Genomic DNA, 27,817 nt, shown 5'->3' with positions numbered 1-27,817 from the left:
TTACCTCTGAGAATTGTTGCTTTAGCACCTGGGTCTATTTGTTATTAGAATTTGTCCCCGCATGATAAAGTTTATAACAAATTTGAAAATGTCAAACTAATTTGCATTCTGTATGTTTTGTTTCTGCTGTGAAGTTTTTTAGTGTTTGTTTCCCCTCCCCTTTCTTCCCCCTTTTCAGCACAGGAAAAGAGAAGGGGGAAAGGAAAAACCCACCATAATTTTTTGTAAGTTTTAATTTTTTGCAGGGGAGGGGAAGAAGAAAAGGGGTTTTTCTCAATAAAAATGTTGGTGAAATTCTGTAATTTCCCCCAAAAGACCATTCTTTTAAACAGCAAAAATTAATCTGAAAAATTTCAACCAATTCTACATGTGACATTCGAGAGCCTGGACTTCAGAGCTCTTTTCATGCATGATGTGTATAGACTATGACACCACTGGAATAGGAACAGACTAATGAATAACACGAGAGATTGTGCATGTCAGCTCTCAGCCCGCACGCAGGCCAGGTTGCTAAATTCAAGATTGGTGAGTCATTGCAAAATTCTATATTAAATATCTGATATGTACATAATGCATGTGTATCTCTTTATACAGTTTAATTTCATAGGGGATCATTTATATTTAAAAACATTTTAACACTTGGAAAAACACCATGCCATGTCAAGTTCTTCTGAAAGACTGACACAGTGTTGAGCTATCATCAAGATTTTGAAAGCAAAATATTTTATTTTCCGGGTAATGTTGATATATAGATAAGGGCCTTTGTAGTCACAGGCAAAACAAATCCACGATCCTTCATAAGATCAATGTACAATGTTCCCAAATATACAAAACAGTCAAATACAGTAAATAGGTGATCAGCACACACAATGCTTGAAAGTGCGAAGGACAGCAGGGAAATGTGAACTGCGCTTTAAAAAAAATAACCAAAAAACACTAACCTTTAAGAGTAGTCCATTCTATCTGACTTCTAAAATCCACACCAACGGGGCTATGTCTACACTAGCGGCTTCTTGCACTAGAACATCTTGCGCAAGGGTTCTTGTGCCAGAAATCTTGAGCAAGAAAACGTCCCCACTGCCATGTGCGCGCTGTGCTTTTGCGCAAGAGCTCCCATGGCAATGTGGACGCTCTCTTGCGCAAGAAAGCTCCGACGGCCATTTTAGCCATAGGGCTTTCTTGCGCAAGAAATCCCTGCCGAGCGTCCACACTGCCCTCTTGTGCAAGAGCTCCTGCGCAAGAGGGCATACGCCTGTTAAAAAAGAGTGTAGCTCTTGCGCAAGAAGCCCTCTCTTACCACGCCGTACTGTCAATTTCCTTGCGTAAGAGTGGGTGGGCAGTGTAGACGCTCTGCGGATTCTTGCGCAAGAACAGCCATACTTGCGCAAGAAGCCGCGAGTGTAGACATAGCCCAATAGTTTTCAGTGGGCACGAACTTTCAGAAGAGCAGAGCAAGTGTTGATGCTGGGTTGTATGCAACCATCTCTGAAACATAAATGCCTGTTCATTTTAGCTGAGCAAAGTTCACAGGGCAAACTGTAACGCAGTAACACTGCTCATTGAGTTAATCACAATACTAAAAAAGCCCAGGAAGATCAGACTCAGTAACAGAACACCCATTCCACCTTTTTTCTGATACAGCACAATCTTCAGTTATGTCTCAGCTGGCTCTTTTTCTACATACCAACTGCTAGCTACAGTTCACTGTGATCCAAATGCATGGGGCTAAGGGCTAGCCAGGCATGTCTGGCCTCACACTGAAATAAGCGGTTTTTACCCGCAGTCCCTTTCTGCTAGAACTTGGATGAACTGGGGTATTACATCATATTGGTCACTTATGTTACCCAGGATGATGATAATTCACTACAGCGTTTTTCTATACTTGAAAGAAGGTCCTCAGCAGCTATAAACTGGTAAAGCTCCACAGCAGACATGGGAGCTACCCAGATTTACAACAGCTGAACGTATGCCCCATGTGTTGTAATATTCCAAGAAAGAAACCCACATAGAGCCATCAGGAAACTCACAAACCCACTGATAGGCTGTAGGCTGAGTAGTTCAACTCAAGCTCTGTGTTGCTGAGTCTGCCTCCTCCTTACAGGGAGGGAGGGGGAGGTTCAGTGAAGCGGGAGGGAGTCTAATGGGTAAACATTAAAACAGAGTGAAAATAAGAGGAGTCTGCGGAGAAGAGGGAAGAAAATGCTAATGAAAAATACAATACAGACAGGATGCCCACTTACAGCTTCCTAGATTTTGTGAAGCATTTCCTACCTCTAAACCAGGGTTTCCCAACCTATGGGTCAGGACCCAAATATGGGTCACCATTACATTTCAAAAGGGTCACCAAGTGTTCCCCCCAGGTGGCTCTGTCTCCTCTCCTCCCCCCATTTTTGAATTGCCTTGGGTCACCAAGTCTTCCTGAGTTGTCAAAATAGGTCCCCATCTGGAAAAGGTTGGGAACCGCTGTAAAAACACAGCACATGCTACTCTTTAGCTAGGGGGGGAAATCCAACCCTTTAAAAAAATGCTGGTGGCAGGAAAACCATCTGCATTTGAATTACAAGGCAAAGCAGTTCATGAATTTAAACCATTTTGCGGCCTCACTGTCCCTGTTTCAGAGAGGCTCACAGAATCAGAAACCTCTAGAGGCTCTCCCAGCCCTAGATCTATTGAACACTTTGCTGTCAACCTTTGCTGAAACTCTTGAGTAGCACCCCGAGCATCCTTTTACTCAGCTCTCCTGTGATGTGCATTTCAGCTAACCTGAAACTCACATGGGTTTGTTCCCTTTTCTCTGGCTGTTTGGTAAATAGAATTGAAGTCCTTAAATCTAGGGGCACAGCCCAACCAAGCTTCTCCGAAATGTTCATTGCCAGTGAACAGGAAATCCCCAGCACCTTTCTTCACTTTGCACTGCAGCAGGGTTTTTATGGGACCTCGCCATTCACCAGTAGCTTCATCTGGTCGGAAAATTCGGTTTTTCTGCCTGTAGACTTTCTGGACACTGACTTCAATCCAGGACATGTGATTTTCAGGGTCATGGGAAACATTCTGGATAGCTCCTCTCACCACTAGATGGGAAGACGACATGAAGACAGAGTTGGTTATGGCACAGCTATCTCGTGAAAATTTCAACTACCAGATGCTGATGTGGCTCATTCAACAAACTACATTATCTGAATGCTCAGTGCTTGCTCTCTTATTAGTGTTCATAATGGCTCCTGCAGGGTTCCTTGCTAGAAGGAATATTTTTCTGGTATTACAAAGCACCTTTTATACAGATGGTTCCAAATTCCTATATAAACAATTGCCTGTTTGAGAGCAGGGCTTACTGCTGCTGACATGTAGCCACTTCTGGGCTACAACACAGAAGCTGATTGATAGCGTGCACCAACACACAATCCTAGACTCATAGAATCCTAGAACTAGAAGGAACCTCGAGACCCTCATAGCAGGACCAAGCGTCATCTAGACCATTCCTGACTGGTGTTTGTCTAACCTGCTCTTAAATATCTCCAGTGATGGAGATTCCACTACCTCCCTAGGCAATTTATACCAGTGTTTAACCACCCTGACAGGACACTTTTCCTAATGTCCAACCTAAACCTCCCATGCTGCAATTTAAGTCCATTGCTTCTTGACCTATAATCAGGCATTAAGGAGAATAATTTCCTTATGAGAGTCTGGTTCAAGGGTGCCCTGTTTTCAGTCTCTGTCCCCAGTGAATGATCATCACCCCAATTCCCCACTATACCTTTTGTACACCAGTTGAAATACTGTTGCAAGCAGTAATAGGGTCAGAAGTCAGGACTCAGAACAGGGCTCTGGCTAAACTATAATTTCTTGTGTTACTGCCAGTGGTAGATTTGCATTGATAGACACCAGTGCAAATACAACTGAAATGTTTCCCTCTGAGACCCCCCAGGGAAGGGCTTTGCAGACCTCCGATGCTCCATCTGTCATAAATTGAGAACCATATGTTAGGTCATTGATTTTATCCTTTAGAATTCCATTTTGATTGCTACTGTACTATGTTACAGGTTTCTTAAACAAACACCATAACTAATAAAGCACATCAGAAAATACTTGAAACTAGACATTTATGTCATTCATTCATTTATATAACTGGACAGACATCAGACTTGAAACAAAATTTCCCCCTTATCACAATTGGATCAGGAGACTTGTTTTGACAAAAGTTTGATGTGACTTAATCAAAATCAATTAGCAGCCATGTTCTACCTGCGTAAGGCCGCGAGGGCACTCAATTAAAAAAAATATTGCCTAATATGAAAGTTTCCTATAGAAAAAATAAAATCAAAAGCTAGTGGACAGGACAGACATTTTAGGGTCAGCTGATATAAATCGATAGCCCCAGTAAAGTAAATGGAAGTATGCCAGTTGAGGATCTAGCCTAGTGTAAATTAGGTCTTCAAGTCAAAATAAAACAGGGAACAGCTATTCCTGGAGCCCTATTTTGGGATGTGGCTGTGGGTATCCACGGCTCATTTTTGCGGCTACAGATGCCAATACACATTTTGTATTTAGAACCCTGCAATTCTGCAGATATGCACTTTTTAGCTGAGGATAATTTTTGCAGTTGTAGATGCAGATACAAATGTTGCATCCACGCAGGGCTCTAAGTTATTACAATGGTTTGTGTTCTGTTGGACACAGTTGGTGATTTCCAGGGGAGCTTCCTGTGGATGCAGGGATGCTAGTGGACTGGAGTGCAGAATTGGAACCTTAGGTCTAGACTATGCTAGAAAATCGTACCACAAAAACTCAGCCTGGTGGGCAGCCACACCTAATTTTGTCTCCTACTGACAAAACCCTCCATTTTTCCCAGCATACTTATTCATTCCTGTTTTTTCAGAGCAACAGAAGCCTTTATGCCTCATTTAAATCATGTCATTTGCACACAAATCCATCCTCCCATAAAAGCTGGTATAGCTGATTTGGGAAATAAACATGAAATAAAGGGCTACGGAAGTGTAAACATTTGTGGCCACAGCATGTGGAAGGTCACCCATTGCACAGCAGCAAAACTCAGGTCTGTTGTTCGCCAGTGTAAAAGTCCGCCCCCCGGCCCCCGCAACAATGGGACCTGACCGTTCTTATTACATTTCTTCAAGAACAAATTCAATTTGAATCCAGAATACAGGGAATACTCAAGAGTGACCCTCACCCATTTTACCAACAGCCCCTGAGCAAATGAGAGGTTACACATTTAGCTGGAAATCTGCAAAATATCGGCCATGTAGCTCTTTCCTTTGGGCATAATGGTCTCATTAGGGTAAGGGGCACAAAGAGCTTATTTCTGAAAAGCCCACGAACCTCCTTAGCAAATTTCATTTCCAAGGGAGGCAAGGGCTCAGCACAACAGATGTCTCGGCTTTGCTCTTCATCTCCTTCTTTGTGTGAGCATCTTTAATCAGATGCAGTCAAGTCTATTGACAAGCTATAATGCACTTGTTCCTGTTGCTCCAAGTTGCTCCTGCCTGGCTCATGGTTTAGTGACTGAAGACCTCTGCCTTCAGAGGCACCATAAAGCCCCCATTCACTCCCGGTGTCATTTACACTTTCATTAGCAGCTATTTTCTCTAATCAAAATAGTCGATGATAGCGATTTGTGAGCTTAGGGCAAGGAAGTCAGGTCATAAATAGAGTCCGTTAAAAGGGCTATTGCTTCTGGTCTGTTGATGCTATGAGTATAAATGCCCCCCATTGTGTGCCCTAGGCCTCCACATCTGTCAGTCTCTGCGGCTGTAGGGCTGCGCAGAGGGAGAGCAGTTTGCATGGGAACTGATAACTTCATCAAGTAGAAACAATGAGGTTGATTGCATCAATTAGTTCAAACAAAGAAGAAAGATGACTGGCACAGGAATACATGTTGGCTAGACTCACTTTTGTACTAGTCTATCAGGTATATATATTACTAATACTGTGCGATCAGAACAAACCCTAGAATGAATGTAGTTATGTTCATCTCAAGATTCCTTGCACTAATTTCATTTATAAGTAGCCATAAGGAGTAGATTTTTATCAGTAAGGATTGGTCAATGTCCTCACAAACTCACAATGGACAGCATGATCATCAACATGTACAGAGAGAAAAAAGGTTTTTAAAAAACCCTGCCTGAGAACTTATTAGTTTGATGTAAGTATTTTTTTTATACTCCGACATATGATAGACAATTTGTGTTTTAATAGTTAGAAAGCTTTATCTTTTGAATCTCAATAGCTACTTATCATTACATCATTTCCCACATCTGTGAAAGTTTAAGTTGATAAAAGATACTTAAATTGATAAAAATTGAAAAATCTTAACTATAAACATTGATAGTATTTGCTGAAATGATGAAAATATAAAAGTCTAATTCTGCCAATCTTAGATATAGGATATCCATCGATATATAGATAGAGATAGATAGAGATATAGCCTAGTTATAAGCAGATTTAACTGTATTCACTTTAGGGATACTTGTACGACTTTAAATTGACCAGTGTAATTGATATGGTACAATTTTTTAGTATAGAGGGAAAAAAATCAGTGCAATAAAACTTAAAAAAGCATGTTATAGAGAAGAGACAATACTGAGAAGTAATAAGATCAAGAGAGATTTTGCAAGATGAAATGAAGGTGATAACCCTTTGCTACAGCATCATGTTAACTGTTTCCCATATTTATTACTTTACCACCTATTAGAGCATTTGTTTTCTCAAAGGCATGTGTAATGCTGTGACAGAAAGACGGTGTCATTAATAAAAAGTAAATCTTTTCATACAACTAGGTTCATACAAACAAGGATGTGTCTACACTGCACCCATAGCTCGAAATAAGTTACGCAATTTGAGCTATGCAAATAGCATAGCTTATTTCAAGTGTATTTCAAAATAGCTTATTTTGAAATTTGGTGCTGTCTACAAAGTGCCAAATTTTGAAATCGAGCACTATTTCGAAACGTCCCTTAATCCGCGTGGAACAAGATTTATAGGGATATCAGAATAGCGAGCCTGTTATTTTGAAAGCTGTTTCAAAAAACTGGCTTGTTTAAAAAGATGCGGAATAGCTATTTCTGGATACTGGAAATATCCCAAAATAGCACCGCTATCTAGTCACACTCCAATGGTGTGTCTAAACTACATGGCTCTGTCGACGGAGCCATGTAGATTAGGCTGATCGGCAGAGGGAAATGAAGCAGCAATTTAAATAATCGCGGTTTCATTTAAATTTAAATGGCTGCCCCGCTCCGCCAATCAGCTGTTTGTCTACAGAGCGGGTCAGTCTAGACGTTCCCCTGTCGACAGAAAGCCCTTTTGTCGACCGCCCTGGTAAACCTCATCCCACGAGGTATAGCGGGGAGGTCGACAAAAGGGTTTTCTGTCGACAGGGGAACGTCTAGACTGACCCGCTCTGCCGACAAACAGCTGATCGGCAGAGCGGGGCAGCCATTTAAATTTAAATCGCAGCTTCATTTCTGCCGATCAGCCTAATCTACATGGATCCATCGACGGAGCCATGTAGTTTGGACACACCCCAAGTGACTCCCTCAGAACGTGTGTGTGTGTGTGAGAGAGAGAGAGAGAGAGAGTGCGTGCTCTCGTGCTAAGTTTAGTAAACTCCATTGAGAGCACCATATGAAAAAAACTAGAATAAATGGTATCATGAGCTTTTGTGGGCAAAACGCACTTCATCAGATCATCTTTTTTTTTGTGATCTGATGGAAGGCAGTGGAAATGGGGCAGCGGTGGGTTGCCATTGACTTCAATGGATGCGGGATTAGGGCCATTAAAATAGCTTTGTGGGGTTGCAGCTATAATTAGACTCATTACTGGAAAGTTTGATGGAGGGTATAATGTACTGCCCGGGCTTAAATTCTCAGAGTATTTCCTGGAGCCCCCAACACACTATAAAAGCTGCAGGGGATTTGATAGTATCTACGAGAGCTGCACTCGGGACAACTCCATCTGAATTGAAATCCTCTCAACAGCTACATAGTACGACATAGTCAGAAACAGTCCCAGCATTTTAAAGATGTGATCAGTTTGGAAACAGCCAGCCAGCATGAATAGGTTTAAAATTCTTCATATCTGTGCAATTAGATGAAATGTAAGTAAAGAAAATTTCTGCTGCATAAGTGGCATGTGTGTAAGTGTGTAAAATTATCAGGACATGAAAGATACGGGAACAGTAACAAAATGATTCCAGCAAAAAACTTCAGGTCAAAGAGGGACTGTGTGCGGTGTATGTGGAAAGAAAAAAAAATGGCTTTGCCTTTCCGCCTACCTAGATTCATTGTGTTTGCTCAGCAGAACTGACTTATCCCATCTCATTATAAATCTTTTTTTTTCATTCTTTGACACAAGCTAGTGACGTTTTGAGACTGAAGAGCAAGAAGACTGAGGCATTTAAAGAAGAGGCAAGTAAAGGGGAAATAATCAGTGCATAATTAGAAGCAGAATCATAAAATGGCAAGGGACCTTGAGAGGTCATCAAGTCCAGTTCCCTGCCGTCATGGCAGGGTCCATGTTTTTCTGTAAGTCTGCTTACCAAAATCACTGCTGCAAATGGCCATCAGAAGCTCCGTGTTGTCACAGGGGCGGCACATTGCTAAAGAAGCAAAGAATCAGTTACTGATGAATAAAATAATGATTGTGAACAGACTGGTGAGTGTGTGAGGATGACAGCCTGATCCATTGATTTTAATGGACTTTGGATCAGTCTCTTAAACAATATTCTTACTTTCTTTACTTCAGTTCAATTGGTTTTGGAGATATAGCAGAAAACTTTGGTACTTGCTGCCATATACTTTACTCATCCATCTACTTTGAACCCTGAAAAATGTCAAGAATTCCAGGTCGGATTCTTGTTTAATTTCCAAAGTGAATTTCATTGGAAATCTTACAATGTAGCACCAACAGTTACAATACTCTGTATTTCTTAGCCTCTTCCATCCATTGCATGACATATTATATTCATTGCTGGGAATGCTGCAGAAACACTCTGGTAAGAGGCGGTGGGAGAGAGACCGTTGCTCTGAAATCCTGGAACATTTTTATAATCAGGATTCTGAGAGTTTCCAGACACTGTCTGAAATTAACAACCTAAATCTCCCAGAGAGAAGTGACTTGCTCACAGCCACACAATGAATGAGTAGCCCAGCCAAAAATAGAACACAGAATTCTTGACTCATAGTCTGATGCTTCAAGCACAGAGCAAAAGTCTTTCTTGCTGACTTTGTTACATTCCTTCTGGTCTTAGTCTAGGGCAGTGATATCCTGGGAGTTCATATGGCTATTTCCTCACTGTTGAAAGTCACAAATCTGAGGCAAGAATAATCAGAAGGTCAGAATCAAGGAGGATGTCTCTAATGACTCTGGGGCCACCATCCTTCAATGCCAAGTAAAGCATTAGGGTTGGGATTTCCAAATGGCCATAAAGGGCATTAGTTGCTCCACTACTATCTGAAGTCAATGAGAGTTGAGGGATTAATTCTGGAAATCCCCATCTGTGGCTCAAACCCTGTTTCCCTCAGGGGCTTTCCACTTCCTCGATAATGCATGGGTTTATTCAGGAATAGTTATGATTTTGTATTTGTAATTTACACATCCAGGCCAAGAGGATCACACACCTGCTTATTTCTACCTAATTCTAATTTACTCCTGCCTTTTGAACATACCCCTGGGAAATCAGGTAGTTTCTGTCCCAAATAAAGATGATTCCATTATGTACAGTCCAACACAGGGGAGAGGCCAGTGAAAAAGTCCTTTTTATTCAACCTCCTTCCCTCCACTTTCCTACAGCCAGCCCCAGCCCTGAGCCAATGCCATACAGGCAGGGGTGGATATAGGGCAGGGTGAGCGGGGCGGCCGCCCCGGGCCCTGCGCTTCAAGAAGCCCCACACATGCGCCGTGGCAAAGGGGGGCCCCACAAAATTGTGCTGCCCTGGGCCCTGCGAAATGGTCATCTGCCCCTGCCTACAGGTGGACGACGCTGTCCGAGTGCCAGCCCTTGGCTAACAGATCTGAGCAGCTCTGAACGCTCCTTTCCGTGGTTGTGTCACAGCCGCGATAGCTGGGCACCAATCCCATGGAACGGGGAAGACGCCCTGTCACTTTCAGTGGGCCTTGGTGACAGCGCTCCCGCAGGGTGCAAACGGGAAAAGAGCCAAGGCAAACATTTCAAAAGCACTTGAAGGACTTGGGAGCCTAACTCCCCTTTACAAAAGATACTCAGCTCCAGATCCTCAAAAGGATCCTCCAGGTCCTAATCTAGCCTTTGTGGATCTGGACTCCTGTCATTAGGAGTCTACATCCCACTGGCTTTCAGGGAGATCTGGGCTCCTAAAGTGCCTAAAGTCTTTTTTGAAAAGGGGACTCAGGAACCTAGTCACTTAGATGATGCTTTTGCATACATGATCTCCCCCCCGCTCCATTTCCCAGTGAATCTTGCTTAGGTGTCCAGAATTAAATTAGATGACAAATATGGGGACAGGAAAGAATTCCCTCTCATGGCACTGGGAGCATTTCCTGCTTTTGTAGCACGGAGCAGGCATACCTAGAGAGACTCTCCTGCTGTATCCCTCTCCCATAATCCACGTGCTGCATTAACAAGCGGATGGGGGTTGGGGTTCCTGGGGAAGAGATGATCCTTCTCCTGCTAAGAGACACTGCAGCCCCATTTGTGAAATTGGCTCCCTATTAATGAAGCCCTGCACCAGAGTGGGAAACCTATGGAAGTGGATTGCATGGGTGGACCCGCACAGATCCATTTGCAGGATGGATCAGGGCCCACGGGAGATCTCAGCCTTACCTTCCACAAGGGCCATTTTCTGGACATCAGGGCCGGCGGCGGTGCTCTGGTTGCTCAGCAGTTCGTATTGGAAGCTGGCCGTCCTGCGGCTGATGTCCCTCTGCGGGCTGGCCTGCAGGAAAAGGGCGACCCGCTGTGGCGTTTGGGCGCTGAAGCAGGCCACAGGGCGCAACCGTGCCGCCTCGGCTTCGCTCACCACCAGGTGCAGCTGGCCAGCGCGCTCCACGTAGATGCTGGCACCTTGGAAGTCACGCGCCGGCTTGATGCAGACGGTGGTGTGTCTGCTGCTCGACAGGTTGGGCTCCAGGACGACGCGCAGGGCTCGTGCGGGGTACAGCCATTCCAGGGAGCCCTCGGTGCAGCGTAGGTGGACCTGCTCCACTGTGCGGGAATGCGGCTCCCAGCTTAAGCCACTGCCAAGACAAGGCCAGGAAGACAGCCTTAATAATCATCAAAACCTCGGCAGCACAGGCTGGTGGCAGTTCCTGAGGCCATTCCCTGCTCTGCCACCAACCTGCTGTGTAATCTGGGGTAACCCATTTAATGACTGTGCCTCTGTTTCCCTTCCCACCTTTGGCCTTGCATATTAACATCGCCAGTTCTTCCAGATAGGGACTGTCTTTTTAAGTGTGCAGTGCCCTCTTCTCAGCTGGGCTTCAGAACACAGGTAAGAAATAACAATGCCCTTTTTTTGCACATGAAAGAGGAAAAGAACTGCCCCTCAGGAGTCAGAGACAGCCTGGATGATCTGTAAATCTCTTCTAGCTCCTGGCACCTGGATTGTTCTGTCTTTTCTCCCCGTTTTCAAGAGGAGCCAGCAATGTGCATCGAAAGTCCTGTTACAGCAACTACTGAACGTAGATTCATTGTCTGTATTGATTATGATTATAATCGAATGCTACTATATTTAATTCTTTCCCTAGGGGTTGCATGGCAGTTAATAAAGGAGAGCCTCTTCTGTGGGAAGCAGCACGGTAGCAGATGCAGGGTAACGTACGCAAATGTGTGGCAGAGTACATCTCCCAGCCCGGGGTGACACGGTGGCGTGGGGTTTGTTAGTGCTCTAAAAACAGCTGTGAAGATAGCACTTTGAAGCTGGAGGCTGGGCAGTGAAGCCCTCCCCTTGCCCTATGCTTCAGAGCTTGAATTGCAACTTCAACGCTCAGCCTATGTCTCCTTTTCCACAACGGATTCGGGGTAGAGTTTTCAGAAGTGCCCAGTAGTGACCTACCTTTGCTCCCCAGTCCAAACCAGGACAAAATCCCCATTGCTTTCAGTGCCTTTCAATGAGAATTAGGAGCCCATACGCTTAATCACTTTTGCAAATGGGCTTAGACTCCTAAATCAGGTGGACTTTGAAAATTTAAAAGCGGGCCGGGGTTAGTCCCCAGCTCGGCCACAGACTCGCCCGGAGGGGTGCCCACAAAGCTGCTGCCCCGTGCCTCAGTTTCCCCATCTTCAAACACAGCAATAACTCGCCACCTGCCAACGGCAGGTGGGTTCTGGCTCCCCTGGGAAGAAGCCGGCGGCCCGACCCACCTCGGAAAGTGCTTCCCACGCCCCATGCACAGTCTCCCTCCTCGCACGCCCCAGGCGGGGGAGAACACAGCGCCCCCAGATTTCCCTCTGCCCGCTGAGCAGCGGGGGGAGAATTGTGATCAATCGGGGGGGGGGGGGGTAGGTCAGACAATGCCCCCCCCCCGGCCAGTCTCATTTTTTTGGCTTTTCTGGGGAGTTTTCTGAGGTTTTTGGCAGCCCAAGTCCCCCCAAACCAACCACCTCCGTTGTGCCGGAAAACACCCCAGTCCCGGCCCGGGAGAGGGGACACGCCCGGTCCGTGGCCCGGCTCTCGGGGCTCCCCACCCCCGGCCGGCGCTTACCTCCCCTTCCAGCTGCAGCGATCGGCAGCGCCGGGCGCCAGCCCGCTCCCCGCCAGCAGCAGCAGCAGCCGCGCCGCCTGCGCGAGGGACATGGGGGGGGCCGCCCGGCCCCTGGAGGAGCGCAGCCCGCACGCGCTCGCTGCAGCCCCGGGACGAGGGCGGGAGGCGCTGCCGCCTGGCCTGGGGCCGCGGCGTTATAAACCTGGGCGGGGTGGGGGGAGGCTGTGCTGGACTCCCCCCCCCCCCCAGCCCTGTGGCGCTGGGCTGGCGGCAGGAGCAAGGGGGTGGGTGGGTGGGGGGGCTGCAGCTTGGCAGCAGAACCGGTTGCAATAGCAAATGACCCCCTTCCCCTCCCCCCTCAGGACGGGGCAGACTGGGGAGGGCGCATGGGGACTCCGGCCACCTGGTCAGGTGCCCCCCTTGCTGTCTCAACCTCCCCCCCCCCCCAGGATTGTTGGGACAATTTGGATAATGAGGGTATGAAGAGCCACTGAACCAAACTGACACCTGCATAGAATAGGAACCACTTGAAGCCAGGGGGTGCTGCAGCACCCATCCCCCTCTCCCCCAGCACTCCAAGGTCTAGCAACTATGCCCCCCCCCCCACCAGCCAGGAAAGGCAGCAGCCCTTGTTAGGTGCCCCCCAACCCTGTCAGGCTCTCGCAGGGGCTATGGCGAGCTGTTGCATCAGAGCTGTCCACCCAGCAGCAGGCCATGCAGCCCCCCCACATTCCAACATAGCTCGCACCCACAAGGTGCCTTCAGCCCATGGCTTTGGGATAAAGCTGCTTCCAGCCGCCAGATTCCAACCCTGTCCCTGCCCAGGGGGCTTGTGTCGCACCACGGCATATCCCTTAGCAATAAGCTGCTTAGACACACAGGGCCTGGGTTTATAGGAACATCCCCACCTGAGCCCTTGCCAGCAGGACGGTTTTTCATTGTCGCCCCGGCCCCGACTGCAACTTGGACCTTACGATTTGCTAACAGCACTAGTGGCTTTGGGTCATTTTTAGGAAAGCAAATTTAGGAACCAAGGAGCAGCTCCTCAGCTGGCGTGAATTAGCCTTGCCAGGCACTGATGCCAACAAAGCACAGGGATTGACACCAGTGGAGTAGCCTGCCCGAAGCTAGACTCCCCTTTGGTTTCATGCAGGGATTTGTGTTGCCCAATAGGAAATAAAGAGATATATGGCCATCTACATAGCACACAAAGTATCCTTTCTTAGCCCTTTCTGCCTCTCATTATGGAGACAATCCCCTTTTGTCTTAAAATATTTTAAAGTGATTAATAACACTTTTCTCACTGCAATTTAAGAACAAACAAAAAAATCATGTCAGCATAATCAAAGCGGACATTGAGTGACTGATGGAAATTCAATCGCTTTAACTTTGGCTTTCATGATTACCTTTCAGGGGGCCATGCACAAGAAAGCACGAGGGCCCTGCGATTATCATGTTAAAAGCTGGGCTGTGCCTGCCAATAATTAGATTTCTATATGCATTGCCCTTTCCATATTTTCAATGCGCAACATGGGGAGCTGCTCTTTTGCGGGTTAGAGAGACTGAGGGTCTTTTCTGCAGCTCTTAAGCGTGGAATTAGGATTTTACACTAGGATTACCACAATGTGCCTGGACTCTGTTGGGTGGCACAAGCTGATGTGCTTGGCATTGTTTCCTCCTCTCAATAAGACAGGGCCCATGGTCACGAAGCTTCCTAGGCCATCTGTTACCTTGTGGCTAACAGAGCATTTTCCTCAGCTGCATGTAGAGAGATATGGGGCCTTCGTGCTTCTGCCACAAGCTTTTTTCTTCTGCATGAGGAAATGTGATAATAAAAGGCTTCCAGAAATCAAGGAACGCAGGTCAAAACTTTCACTTTTAAAATGTCTAAAAACAAGACTCCTAAATCCTTCTTTAGACCCCTAAGTAAGAAAACACAAAAACAAAAACCAAGGAGTCCAGTGACACCTTAAAGGCTAACAAATGTTTTAGGGCATAAGCAAAGATGAGTTGCAGCGCTGTACTGAGCATTCCACTATTTTGATCATGTATTTAGAACCCTAACTTTCTTCACTCATTTGAAATCCTTGGGCTTAGCTTTCAGCTTTGTGAGGCTCTGAATAATACTCTTCACCTAAAGAAAGCTTTATGCCTAAAATGTACGTGACAGTGGATCTAACAGTTGGTGCAACCCTGTGGTCCTTGCATATTGTAGATCTATAGTTTACTTTAGTATATTGCATGAAAATATTTCTAAAAAATAAGAGGCAAAAAAACCTCCCCTGGCATTGTAGAATAAGATCTCGTGTGAACGATTGTGTTATAATGATGACCAAGCTTCTGTGAACCCATTGTTTCAGGCATTTAAGAAGAGAGCTGCTGAATATATATGACCTGACCCCATCCCGAATAAAAAGCAACATGCAAATAGTCTTTTAAAAGGTCTGATTGTAGCACAATATAAGAGTTAAGATCCTGGAGCTCCCCTCCTTTGTGCTTGTTAGTCAGGGTGGGGACATGGAAAGGAGAGGATTTGGGAGGAAACTGACATTATGATGAAGTGGCCCCGTAGGAGGATTTATTTAGTCACAAAGGACTCCACACCCAAACCAGCCCATCAGGAGAAAGCATTTAGCCACTTGATCTCTGAACCGCTTCCAAAAGGAGACCCACAGCGTTCCCTTTCCGCCAAGAGTTTGGCGTATACTTTGACTTGTTCTCAGGATTTTTTTTCTTTCCTCGCCTTCATATTATCACAGGTCATAACCAAACATTACCTGGTTCTGGTGGGGGGGGGGGGGGGTTATGAATCCTTGGCCTCCCCAGAGATAAGGAATAGGTGCCACTTAAGGGACTGATCAAAAACAAAACCAAGACTTTCCCTTCTGATTTCCTGTTAGTAAACGCACACCAGGGAGACATTTCAAGTTGTTGTACCTTTCATTTTAACGAAAATCACTCTGAAAAGCAACCTCCCTATTTGAAGACTGTGTAACAGAAATCTCTCATCATCTCCCAGAGAACTGACATAGTTTAGCAAGCATCAAATTATATAGAGAGATGTATATGTATTTGAGTGTACTTCCATATTACTAGCAAAAACTTAAACAACAGTCTAGTAGCACTTTAAAGACTAACAAAACATGTAGATGGTATCATGAGCTTTCGTGGGCACAACCCACTTCTTCAGAAGTGATTAAAAGTACTGTTACCTCTGAAGCAGATGAAATTCAGAATTGCAAGTCCGGTAAACAGCAGGTAAGAAATCAAGGATGAATTGGATTTCCAGTTTTTGAATTGAAATAAAAAATGCACAATTTCCATTTCCTTATATAAATGACTGGGAATTCTTAAGAGAGGTATTTAAAAAAATAAAAAGGCTTGACAGTTAATCATTACCATTCAAAACCTGGAGCAGTCTCAATAAAAACACCCATTAAAAAGCCACCACACATCCATTACTAATACATAGAATCATAGAACACTAGAACTGGAAGGGACTTTGAGGGGTCATTAAGTCCAGTCCCCTACCCTCACCAAGCTCCATCTAGAGCAGTAGTTCTCAAACTTTTTGACCCCACTCAACACAAGCCTTTCCATGGGCCACCAGTCAACCACCCATAATGACAAAATGCCTTTGCTGACACATTCATATTATGCTACTGGAGCATAACAAATTTAAATATGCAGCTATACTATAGGGGGGCATATATAAATGGTAAGAAAGGAAATATTATTAATCAAAATAATTAAACAGATTAAACACTATCATGTTAGTTTACCAAACTTCGTTTTAAACAAAGTAAAATATTAATTTATGTCCAAAACAAAAGGTTTCAATGTTGTCTGTTATTTATGGTAGGGAGAGTGTGGGGAACCTTTTTTGTGTGGGGTCACTGATTCACAGAAAAATCATTTGGGAGCCCACACAAAAGGCAACCCCCCAAAACACAATATCCCCCAACCTTCACTGATGTGGCCACCAACTAAGACACCTCACTTCCCTGGTGCTCCAGCCGGGGGAAGGGGAAGAGAGGACTGAGGTTCAGGGCTTTCCACAAGCCATATTGGGATAGGGGTGCAGGAAGGGGTGAGGAGTGGGGGTCTAGGTAGGATGTAGAGTGCTGGAGTGGGCTGGAAGTAAGGTGTCTGGCCGGGGGAAGGGTGTAGGGTGTTCAGTTTTGTGAATGATCATGAAAAACGAAACAGTTTCAAATGTTTTAATCCACACACATTTTCTTCAATCTAGTTTATACAGAGAAATACAATACAGATCAACAAGACATCAGAAAGAGGCTTTAGGAAATTCAGCAACAGAATCAGTGGTATGAAAACAGTTTTAATCTAAAACAAATATGAAGTCATCCTTTCAAAAGTATTCCTTTCTGCATATCTTCTAAGTCATAAAAACAAGCAGGGCATGAAACTGACCAATGTAAATCTGAATAACTCCACTGAAATCAATGGAGTTCTGCTGACTTCCCTAGAATTACTTTGAATTTACAATTGCTTACAAACAGAAGCTTGCTCAAATATTTTTTACTTCTCAACAAAATACACAACACTTGTATGCAATGATTAACCAAACTTGTCAGCACACTGTTGGAGCAACCAAACATATATTCCTCAGGACAGCAAAACTCCCATTCAAGTCAATGGGAGTACTGTCTCCTTAAGGAGAATATGATCAAACCCAAAAAGTGCATAAACATAAAGCAAAAAGTTTGACCATATTTTTTTCCAAAATTGCATTGCTGCTTGTGTATAGCAAGAATACAGATTATTTTAAAAGAAAAAAAAATAGTTCCTTACTTTTACGACTAGAATTTTGTATAAAACTTTACCATTTCACACACAGCTTATTCACTCTTTTTTGAAAGCAGAAGAGCAACTAATTCTATGAGGGGATTAAAAAAGATAAGTTTATCTTCCACCGTTTTAAAGATACTTTGGAGGTGCAATCCCTAGCTGGTTGGTCATTTTTTCTTACAAATAAGAACTCAAACACTTTGCAGCTGTGAATACAAAATGTCTTTTTTTTTGGAGGGGGGCTTGAAGAGGTGGTGGTGGATAAATGGGCATTTGTTAATTACTGGACACTTTACTGAACGATAGCCACATATTAATATGCAAAATGATGTCCCAATTTATGTTTCTGAATAAATTGATTCCCATATTAATATTCCATGGGAAAACAACTAACCAACCACACATCACTTTTACTGGATAAAAAGAACCCTAAAATGTTAGAAATTCAGCATTTTAACCCAGTGCTTGAATTAATAAATAGCTCTTCTTTTTTCTTATTTAGTGCAATTTTAGAATCTGCATGTGCACATTGACTACAAACATATTACAATACCAGAATTTTTTCTAACCTAAAGAACAGGCTTTTGTAAACCTTCAACATGCTGGTATTTTCTCACAAATATTGTTTAAGTGACTATGGCTAACTCACAGTTAAAGCTCTTGAAATTCACATTTTTACAATATTCAGAATATGGTTTTTGAATAGTTATTTCTGCTATACATACTGAAGATATATGCTACAAAAATAAAAAAAATCTGTTTTACTATAAAAACATCTATAAAGATTAGATGGCTAGAGTTCTGCAAGCTACAGGAGTTAGTCGTAAACATACATAATGAGGGATGTAAACTTTGAAGATACAGACTGAAATCCTTACAACAGTAGTTTTCTTTTCCTCTTTAAAGAGGAGTCAATACTATAATCAGTTTTATGTCAGATGGCTACAAATATTTTAAATTAACAACTCTGAACTTGGAAATGTAAAGACCATCATAGATATTGTGGGCACAGAAGACAGGACAATGTTAAAGACAAGCAAAAGATCATTTTAAATTACAAAGGTAATTGAGACTTCCAGAACATTACAGCTGGTGGAAGTCAGCCTAGCGCCACTTAGTTCAATGGACTATGCTGATTTACTCCAGCGGAAGATCTAGCTCAAAAGACCCCAATCCTAAGATCAGTGACTATTCAGCACTTAGTGCTTGCAGGATTGGACCTTAAACATATGGAATGAGAGAATACTGTTCATACCAACCAAATGGCGTTCTGTTACCCTACACTGTGCTGTAGGAGCAGCTACAGTTCCTCAGAACAAGATTGGAGCATTTTTTTAAAGTGGATAGTTCAAGTTCAGAAGGATCAGTCACACTATTGAAAACACTACCATAATCTCCTTTAAGTCTAAAATCATTCTAATTATTTCTAGTTGACTGTTTAAAAAAAAAGAAATCTGCAGTCACACTGTGGAATGAAATAGGAAAATAAAAGCAGGGGATTTCATAAATGTATTACTCTTATATCTGAAGTAACAGCAGTACATTTTCAACAACCGGACATTCTTTACAAAGTCAACGTGTATTACATTAACATTTTTAATGCTGTTGAAAACTATGGAACAATAGACCTACAGACCTTTTTTTTTCAGCTATAAGACAATAACTTGCACTTTGTAAGGAGGCTATTTTGGATCTCAACTTGCTTGCTTACCCAAATGAAAACCACTGTAAGCACATTGCTGATTGTCTTTGCTAGAGTGAAAAAAATCAAGGTCCTGGTCCTATAAAAACATATGCTCTAAAAATCAAGTTCATAAGTCTTTGAAGGTTTCAGGGCAAAGACCATAAAATCCAATGGAAATAATCAGCACTCTCTCCTTAGTCAATATTGTCCTCTGAAAAAAAGTGCACTGGACTACCAGGTAGAACCTACACTTATTAAAATATACCATGCCTAATACCACAATAACAAAAAAAAGCACAGGACACAAGTCTACATACACAGGGAAAAATGCCTGACTGAAATGCAATCTAAATATAAGCACAGAACTGTCCACTGACGTCAGAATGGCTCTGATTTACAAGGACACCAAAACCCGAAAAACTAGTTAATTACACAAACACACAAAAAGAATTAGAAGGACGTTTCTAGAATTACAACTGCCCAGGTACCCTCATCAATTTTAGTCATTTTACTATCATGTTTTACCATTACCAAATATTTTTTTATTTCCCTTGTTGCTGTGTGGAAAAAAATAGAGCAGCTTAATACAATTGTGAAAATCAAGTGAATTAACATAATATCTGTACTGATAATCATGACTATGGTTAATGGAAGTCATGACAAAGTTTAATCATCATCATGACAGTTAACTGGGATTAGACTTTGCTGGGACTAGGTCTTAATCCTGGTCTGTTAATACGGTGCGCAATAAGATTTACCTTGTGTACAATGATTGCAAAGTCATGGTTGTCTGCATCCTGTTATCAAAATCAGGTTCTCTCACTTACATTCTTATAGGATACAATGTGAAAATATAAATAGGGCCCAACAGAGAAAAATAAGTAGGGGCCTGTTTTTCAAAGATATTAGCATCCATGACTCCAGTTTATGTGAATGCAATCCAGAACAATTAGTAGATTACAAAAATGTTCAAAACACATTTGTGATTTTAAATTTGGTGTGGCCATTTAAAATGGGAGCCTTCTCAGTGCATTGGAAAAGAGAATTTGGACCATATTATTCACCCATTGTGGTAGTTTTGGGTGCTATGCTGGACTCCACTGTAAACACATGACCAATTAAATACCAGGTTATGAATATATCACAGCCAATAAGTAGCACAATTTCTTATAAAAAAAGATAAACGTGATTGGCAACTACTTTCAGAGCTCAACTATTTTATTTCAAGAGGAAAAAAGAAAGGGTGTAGGACCCATCTTATGGGCTAGGAACACTGCTTTTAAAAACAGGCTGCAGAAGACCAAATGTCAATAAAATCAGACATGTGTCAACACCCCTCCCCCCACCAATTTACTCTGATCTATAAATTATTCTAAGAAAAAGATATATAAATAATGCGAAGATTAATAAGGGGGTTGTGAGAGGAGAAAAAGAATTCACTCAATAGCTAGTCTTTGTGTGAAAGTTTAAGCCCATCCAAAAGATTTTCACTTGTAGGCTATAAATCCAGGAAAAGGATTTATAACAGATGCAGTGACCAGTCTTTAATTACACTAGCATATACTGCAATGCAGTCTCAAAATAGTTTAGAATTACTGCTTTGTGAATACTCTGAATGCTTGCTAAATTAATATCTTTATATTTCCATATCTGTACATTTTATTCAAATTATCAGGGTTATGAAAGCCTCTAAGAAGTTACATGTATTCATAATTTAAGTCATCCTAAAATGCTGTGTTGCTTTTCCTATAGTAGGGCATGAATTTCAATAGCAGAGCACCCTCTTCTGAGTAACTAATATATTGCAATATTTTTATGTTTCCAGTTGTCAACACCTATTTTTAATTAAAAATATTAGGATAATCAATAGACAATATTGTATCAGGTGCTTCATGTTTTTTACACCAGCTATTATTTTAAAATGTGAATTTTATCAGGTTCACAGCCATAATATAAAAGAGCACATGAGCAACTAACATTAAAAATGAAAGTATCTTTATCTAATTCATATGCAAATTAGGCATGGAGGCAAATGATAATGCCTTATAACTAGTGTAGTCAGACTAACGTGACTACACTAGTTGCGAGAAACTGACAGCAGAATCTGACTCTGAATTTGGGTGCACATAAACTACACCCGTGGGTTGAAATAAAGCGCTATTCCAAAACATCCCTTAAACCTCATGGAACGAGAGTTACAGAGACACCAGAATAGTGCACCCATTATTTTGAAATCTATTTTGAAATAACGGGCAGGTTTATAGACGCGGTGTTGCTACTTTGGAACAATTCTGGTATCCTGAAATAGCACTGCTATCTAGACGCAGCCTTTGTGGTGAACTGAAACGTTTTGATTAAAATAAAACAGTTAAGCAAGAGAAGTTAAAAAATCCCACAGGATGGTAAGATGGGAAGTCCTATGTTCACCTGAGATATTTAAACTTTAGCCTTAACATTTATATTTTCAAAAGTCCTCTGGCCTGCAGACAGCTAGACACAATTACAGGAAAACTGGGCCTGGCATCTCTGACTTTGTAATAGCTATCTATATCCATATCTAGTGACTACAATCGTCTCCAATCTTCAAATAAAGTTTTGTGAAAGGCTTTCCAAGCTTACAACACCTCAATGCGTTACCTATCAAATGCCCTCAGCAATCTCAACAGTTACTTCTAATTGCTCAGGGATGCAGCACAATTCTCTTCCCATCAGCATGCAAACAGCCATGATCTGGCTGAGACAAACAGGGCAATCCTCAAAAAGCAGCTCTCCAAATTTTCCAAGTTGTCAGATGACCCGTTGCCCTCATTGCCCATTCTCCATCTATACTACACGGCTATTCATGGATTTGTATTACCCAGAGTATTTCACTCATGTGGCTCCAGATCCTGAGAAGTGCTCAGCGAGTTACAGTCAGTGGAAGGATAGAGCTCGTCTGCAATCAGGGATGTAAAATCCCATTTAATTGGTTAACCAGTTAAACAGAGTGTTTAACAAGTTAACAGATTAAAAGGGAGTGGGCGAGGGGTTGCCTATTGCTGGGTACTAGTTAATTGTTACCCAGTAACCATCACCCAGCAAGGGTGATTCTTACTGGGTAATCGGTCAAGTGTTCCCATCTCTAGTTTGTGTACAGTACCACCACTGCAATACCCCATTTTCTGAGGTGCTGAACCTGCATTTCCTTCCTCTAGCCCTGAACAAAACAAATTGGGAGACAGGCTGCCCTCACCAACTGTGCTGTCATCTAGAGTAGTTTCTCAACAATCGGCCTGTGAACTAGCGCTAGTCCCTGAGATCTCCCTTGACACAGCTGAGGATTTCAGCAAGATGGTCCTTGATATCAAAAAGGTTGAGAAACACTGATCTGGAGAGACAGGATGGATTTTTCATCTTCACTGGGCCAGGAAAAAAAAGCATTTTTATAAGCTTTGTTTTAAGGGTAGGGTAGGGATTCAAACTGCTGAACAGTTTTTGATCCTATGAATACTGAAATAGATCTTGCAAATTTCCAGAAAAAATGTTAGATGACTCTTTCCAACAGTTTGATAAGCATAGGTCAAGCAACCCTGTCATTGTCTAACTTATCTGCATTTCAGAGCTTTATAATTTATCTATAAACATTAGTACACAAGCATTAGAGCCTAATACATAAATAAATACTTATTTTAATAAGTGTCAATAACTTATTCAAATATAAATAAAATAAAACTTACCAATTTAAAATGATTTCTAAGCTAGTATAACCTAAAGTATGCTTTAACTAAAGAAGATCTAGCTATAACATGGAATATCTACTTTGGGTATTTTTAATTTACTCTTATGTGGAATTTTGTGTCTCAACTCGCTCTATGCATTTACATGATAAATTATAACATCAAAGGAGGTATACAAGGCTACTGAGCATGGAATTTACATTTTTTGTCAACATTTACAATTCATTACATTCTAATCACATCTATAATAAACATCTTGCAAATTTGTCTAAATAAGAATGTATTAATGTCAGTAGTATACAGAATGTAAACTTTTAAGGGACACTGTCAAGTTAAAACATTTTTAACTTGCAAGATTATTAAAAATAGAAGAATTTCAAAAAACATAATTAACTTTTTACACATAAACTATGTTTGCTTTTTGCATTTCACTCAGCATGGAGAATTTAGGACATAAAGGGTTTGTTTTACTTCCTGGTCTCTGATGCACTGATACAATGCTGTTGTGTTCAGTTTCCATAAACCTGTATGAAAAGGCTTAAATAAACTGTTTAAAAACCAAACATTTTCATTAACATTAGGTAATCCACTGAGCCTTTTTTTAGATTTTGTAAAATTATATATAAACTACCCTACTTGAAAGTGTCCCTTTAAACTAGCATACAGAAAACAAAAGGAAAATTATTTGAGGATGCTGCCTTAAAATGACAAAAGACGTTAAACAACAACAACAACAACAACAAAATTCAGCGTTTAGACCAAGACTATTTCCTTAGCTTCTCACTGGGTTTAATGTATGCAGCACATATCTACTATACATTCAGTTACTATTTTGCAATCTTCAGTACATGGAACTGGAACGATTAGTGACAGGTTTACTCCTCCGCTTCAAATTCTTTTGTAGGGTTAAGTTACTTGCTAATAAAATAGCTGAAGAGCAACTACTGATTTTGGCTGGGTTGGCCATGAAGTTTTAAACCTGAGATGCTTTAACCTCATCAATATTCATCTTAAGAAATTTTGCTGGTTATCTAAACAGGATGTTTATATCTACTGTTACATCTATTCCATATTTTTGTATCACATGTCTGTAATAATGCTCTTTTCTGGTCATAAATTTAAAATGGGAGATAAAGTTATAACTCTTGCAAAACTATTCTTCATCTTGCATGACCTTGTCAGGAAGTAAACATTACTTCCGTTCTCTATTTGTTTTAGCAGATAATACATTTTTACTAAATTAGATCATATATGTATAAGGGATCATCATCAGACAAGATCAGTTATCTGTAGCAGTTTTTAAAAGGGTTGCTAACTGTCACCAAAAACAAACAAAAAAACAAATCTTGTGATACAGGTCTTAAAAGATGGCTGTGCTATACAAAGTCTCATTTCAATATCTCTTTTAAGTGCACCTCACAGTATATTGTTGAATTGAGTAAGACATCACTTATTTAAAAGAGAAAACAGTATTCAAGACATACTAAAACATTTAGCTTAAAAAAAAATCAGTTTAAGTTATGGTTTTCATTTTGACAGTATACACCTAAGTGTTTTACTAAAGTTTAGCCCAGAGGTTTTTACATTGATACTTGAAAGCATGGCTTTTGTTTTTCACCTCTCCGCCACTCACAAGTCTATACCTTAGTGCATAAAGGTTTAGTTATTGAGACAGTTAAATAGATATTAAATGTTCTAAGTTAATGAAAATTAATATATTATGTAAAATTATTTAAAAAAAAAATCTATACGTCTTCATCTGTCTGTTCCCTTGTGTGTTCCTGCTCAGACATGCTGGAAACATCATCATCTGTTTGTTCACCCGAGTGATATAACATCAGTGCATGTGTCTTATGAGTTATGGTAACAGTGCAGGGTCCCTGTGCCCATGGCTCTCCATCCACCTGCATTGGCATCTTTGAATTCTTCAGAATCAACTGGTATTAAATAAGAACATATATATAATCAGAACTGTTCACTACAAGCAAAGATATCTCAATTACAATGACTGCCAATGATACAACAAGGTTTCAGCCTCCCAGCAGGGAATCTTAGTATATTGTTGATTACACGCATGTATAGGGCGCCTATCACGGAGTTATGTGGGTGCAATTTAAGTGGCAATTCATCTTTCTTGGAAAAGTTAACACCAGATTTCCTGACAAACTGCAGCTTTTGAAGACAATAACGTGATCGGACAGCTGAGTGCCTAAAATAAGATGATACCGTTGACTCAAAAAACCAATTAAAGGGTAAGCATAAATGCTACCTACCCTCACAGTGTGTGCCCGTCCTAGTCGAACAGGATTTGCTAATTTCACCTGAATCTGTGCACAGTGGAAAGAACCATAAACCCCAGCAACTTCCAGAAGTCCATCATCATACCTAAATTTTAAAAAAGGAGACATTTACCATTAAAAAAATCCCAGTTGTGAATAACACTGAAGTAACTAGGAAACTACAGTGTTTCAGATACAAATAATGAAGGTGACTGATAGAGTATCTAAGCTTAAACCAATGCATTTGCCTTCTGTTGTATAACAAATTCAACACACTCTGTAAAATGTGGTGGCCCAGTTCTGCAGCACCTACTCATGAGCAATCCTTCTGATTAATGGTATTGCTTACTGAACCCACTTGCCATTACGCTGTAATAAAAAAAGCACATATTATAGCCCTTGAGGCACTACATACCTTGCCAGGGGATAAGTCTCATCCCCCATTCCTTCCCACAATCTGCAGCCACCTCCCCAATATCCGATATTCAGGACGATGATGCCTTCCAAATTCGGCAGCTCAATTCTCTCACCATCCAGCTCTAGCTTTACAGACACACAAGAGATTGTTAGTCAGTTATTGGGGGGCGTGTCAGTTCTCTTCATGCATTAGGGTAGGCATCCCACTTAAATCAATGGGCATGGGTCCCACATGATCAGCATGTGTGTTCTTTATAAAATACAATTGCTTTAGAAAAAAAAACATTTTTGACTTTATAATATGGTAGCCTTGCCTACAACCCTCATTTCCATTAACTATTACACTACAGTTGCAAGGGTTTGTGACTCAGACTTGTGCAGCCCCTCTACATTCAAGTCAATTTTACCTATGTATCAGGATTTTAGCTACACAGGCCTGGTATCGGGGGGCAGGGTAGGGAGGAGCAAAGAGGGCAACTGCCCTGGGACCCAGTGATTCAAAAGGGCCTGGGGCTCCTGGCTGCTGTTGCTTCGGCAGGAGCTGTGGCAGCGGGAATCATGGGCCCTTTCAATCTCTGTTGGAGTACCAAGTGACGCGTTCTGGACAGCCCTGAGGGCTGAAGGGGAAAGGGGGAGCAGCGTGCTCTGGGAGGTGCTGAGGGCTGGCTGCCCCAGCTCTGTCATTTTTGCCTGAAGCCCCGTCCCTTCCAGGGGCATGGTGCTGACCCGTCTCACCTTCCCCAAGAGCTTGGCAAGTCTGTCAGCCCCACTGTAACTTCACCAGGGGCTCTCAATCCAAAGTCTACAAATGTAACTAGGAATTTTTAATGGGCTTAGGATCAGGCACCAGATACTGTACAGTTAGTCCTGAATAGTTATTGCCACAGGTTAGTTTTGTTACTCTAGAAAAAAGGTAAGCAATATATGGTGTGCTTTAAGAGACTTGGGCTTTGTTTAGATTTTTTTTTTTTTAACAAAAAAGCAGATCATTTCCTTTTAAGATCCTACTTTCTCAAGAGAGGGAGAATGTATGTTCCCCAGGGAAAAAAGTGAATTAACTCACAAGAGAATCTTACCTCAACTTTTTTGTTAAGATCTTTACATTCCTGTACTAAACAATCTTTAGTTCCATAGAAAAAATAAACAGCCTACAAAAAGTTAAAGAGAAACCAGTATCAGAAACAGGGAAAAAAATGAAGGTAATTTGATTATGCAAGAGCTTGATCTGAAATTCTTATTTAAGATAGATACATGTGTGTCCTTTTTGCTTTTAAAGTTTTCAGGAAGAGGACTACCCTACCTAGCACAAGTAAGAGGTTTCCCCTTTTAAAATAAAATCCATATTACATTTTTAAATAGAGTTGGGCAATGCCATTGCTCTGTGGAATTTAGGAAGCCACAGTGGGGGTAGCGGTCGGACCCTGCACGAGCTGGGACTGAGCCAGCGTGCCGGCTCTCAAGTTCTTTAAACGCAGAACCGCTGTGGGGTAGCTGTCTGACCTGGTGTGAGCTGTGACTGAGCCAGCGTGCTTGCGTACAGACTCCCAAAATACTTTAAATACAGAGCTGCAGGGGATGGGAGAGAACTGCATGTAGCGGACAGCATTAACCAATAAGCGTGGCTACACTATTACATCCGTACATTGCTCCAGTCCATTAAGTTTCCAAATGACTGAGAAGGTCTATAGAAGAAAACATATTTAGGACTGCCTTGCAGGTAATTAAAGAGGCTTTCCCTCTACTTCCAGAAGGCAAGAGCAACCCAAGCAGATGGAACCTGGCTGGAAATGCATCTGATCCACCATAAGCTCCTCATGGAAGTTTATCCACAAGAGGATTAGACCTCTTCTAAAACTGGGAACTAAGTACTTTCCATTGTCAGTATTAGAGTGTACATTCTCAGTCACTAGTGTATAAACTTGGGATATGGAGACATAAGTAAGCCAACAGCAGCATGGTGGTGGACCAGCAGGACAGCTACATAGGGACAATAGTCCCCCCGGTTGACCAAGATCCCAGTGCATCTCAAGACATACTCAAGAGAAATGAACATCCTGACCAAGGGAGATAAATGGAATGATAAGGATGAAACTCCATGAGCTAAAACTCACCCATGTAGAAAAGTTTCATGTAATGGAAAACATGGCCCACATGGCAGTTTCCGAGGTTGGACAAAGCTCCAACAGTGTTAGTCACAACTGCAACTAGTCAGTGGC

At 42.0% G+C, this 27,817-nt stretch overlaps 2 protein-coding genes across 2 annotated transcripts in view; both read right to left on the bottom strand.

Moving 5' to 3' along the window:
* Positions 1 to 612: 612 nt before the first annotated feature.
* On the bottom strand, positions 613 to 12,920 carry LOC102455638 (meteorin-like protein). The gene is made up of 4 exons (XM_075903835.1): positions 12,697 to 12,920; positions 10,817 to 11,229; positions 8,555 to 8,614; positions 613 to 3,071 (listed from the first exon to the last, which is right to left on the bottom strand). The coding sequence occupies exons 1-4, from the start codon at positions 12,786 to 12,788 to the stop codon at positions 2,755 to 2,757; spliced, it is 882 nt and encodes a 293-aa protein (XP_075759950.1). The 5' UTR covers positions 12,789 to 12,920; the 3' UTR covers positions 613 to 2,754.
* A 3,982-nt stretch (positions 12,921 to 16,902) lies between these two features.
* DGKE (diacylglycerol kinase epsilon) overlaps positions 16,903 to 27,817 on the bottom strand; it is a 32,900-nt gene continuing 21,985 nt past the window's right edge. The window contains exons 8-11 of the mRNA XM_006125151.3: positions 26,678 to 26,749; positions 25,600 to 25,727; positions 25,179 to 25,290; positions 16,903 to 24,842 (exon numbers count right to left, since the gene is read on the bottom strand). Of these exons, the coding sequence (XP_006125213.1) occupies positions 24,651 to 24,842; positions 25,179 to 25,290; positions 25,600 to 25,727; positions 26,678 to 26,749 (504 nt within the window). The 3' untranslated portion in view covers positions 16,903 to 24,650. The remainder of the gene's footprint in view (positions 24,843 to 25,178; positions 25,291 to 25,599; positions 25,728 to 26,677; positions 26,750 to 27,817) is intronic.

This window comes from Pelodiscus sinensis, chromosome 20 (assembly GCF_049634645.1).
Source record: "Pelodiscus sinensis isolate JC-2024 chromosome 20, ASM4963464v1, whole genome shotgun sequence".
In the NCBI taxonomy this organism is placed as follows: Eukaryota; Metazoa; Chordata; order Testudines; family Trionychidae; genus Pelodiscus; species Pelodiscus sinensis.
Note: the sequence above shows the minus strand (reverse complement) of the source record. Positions and strands in the feature narration are given on the sequence as shown.

Bases quoted from the DNA above. Each gene is read 5' to 3' on its own strand.
- LOC102455638 (XM_075903835.1), bottom strand. From the start codon at position 12,788: ATGTCCCTCGCGCAGGCGGCGCGGCTGCTGCTGCTGCTGGCGGGGAGC. The intron at 11,230-12,696 runs GTAAGCGCCGGC...TTGTCTTGGCAG, and splicing joins CGCTGCAGCTGGAAGGGGAG to TGGCTTAAGCTGGGAGCCGC. The intron at 3,072-8,554 runs GTAAGCAGACTT...CTTCCCATCTAG, and splicing joins CATTTGCAGCAGTGATTTTG to TGGTGAGAGGAGCTATCCAG.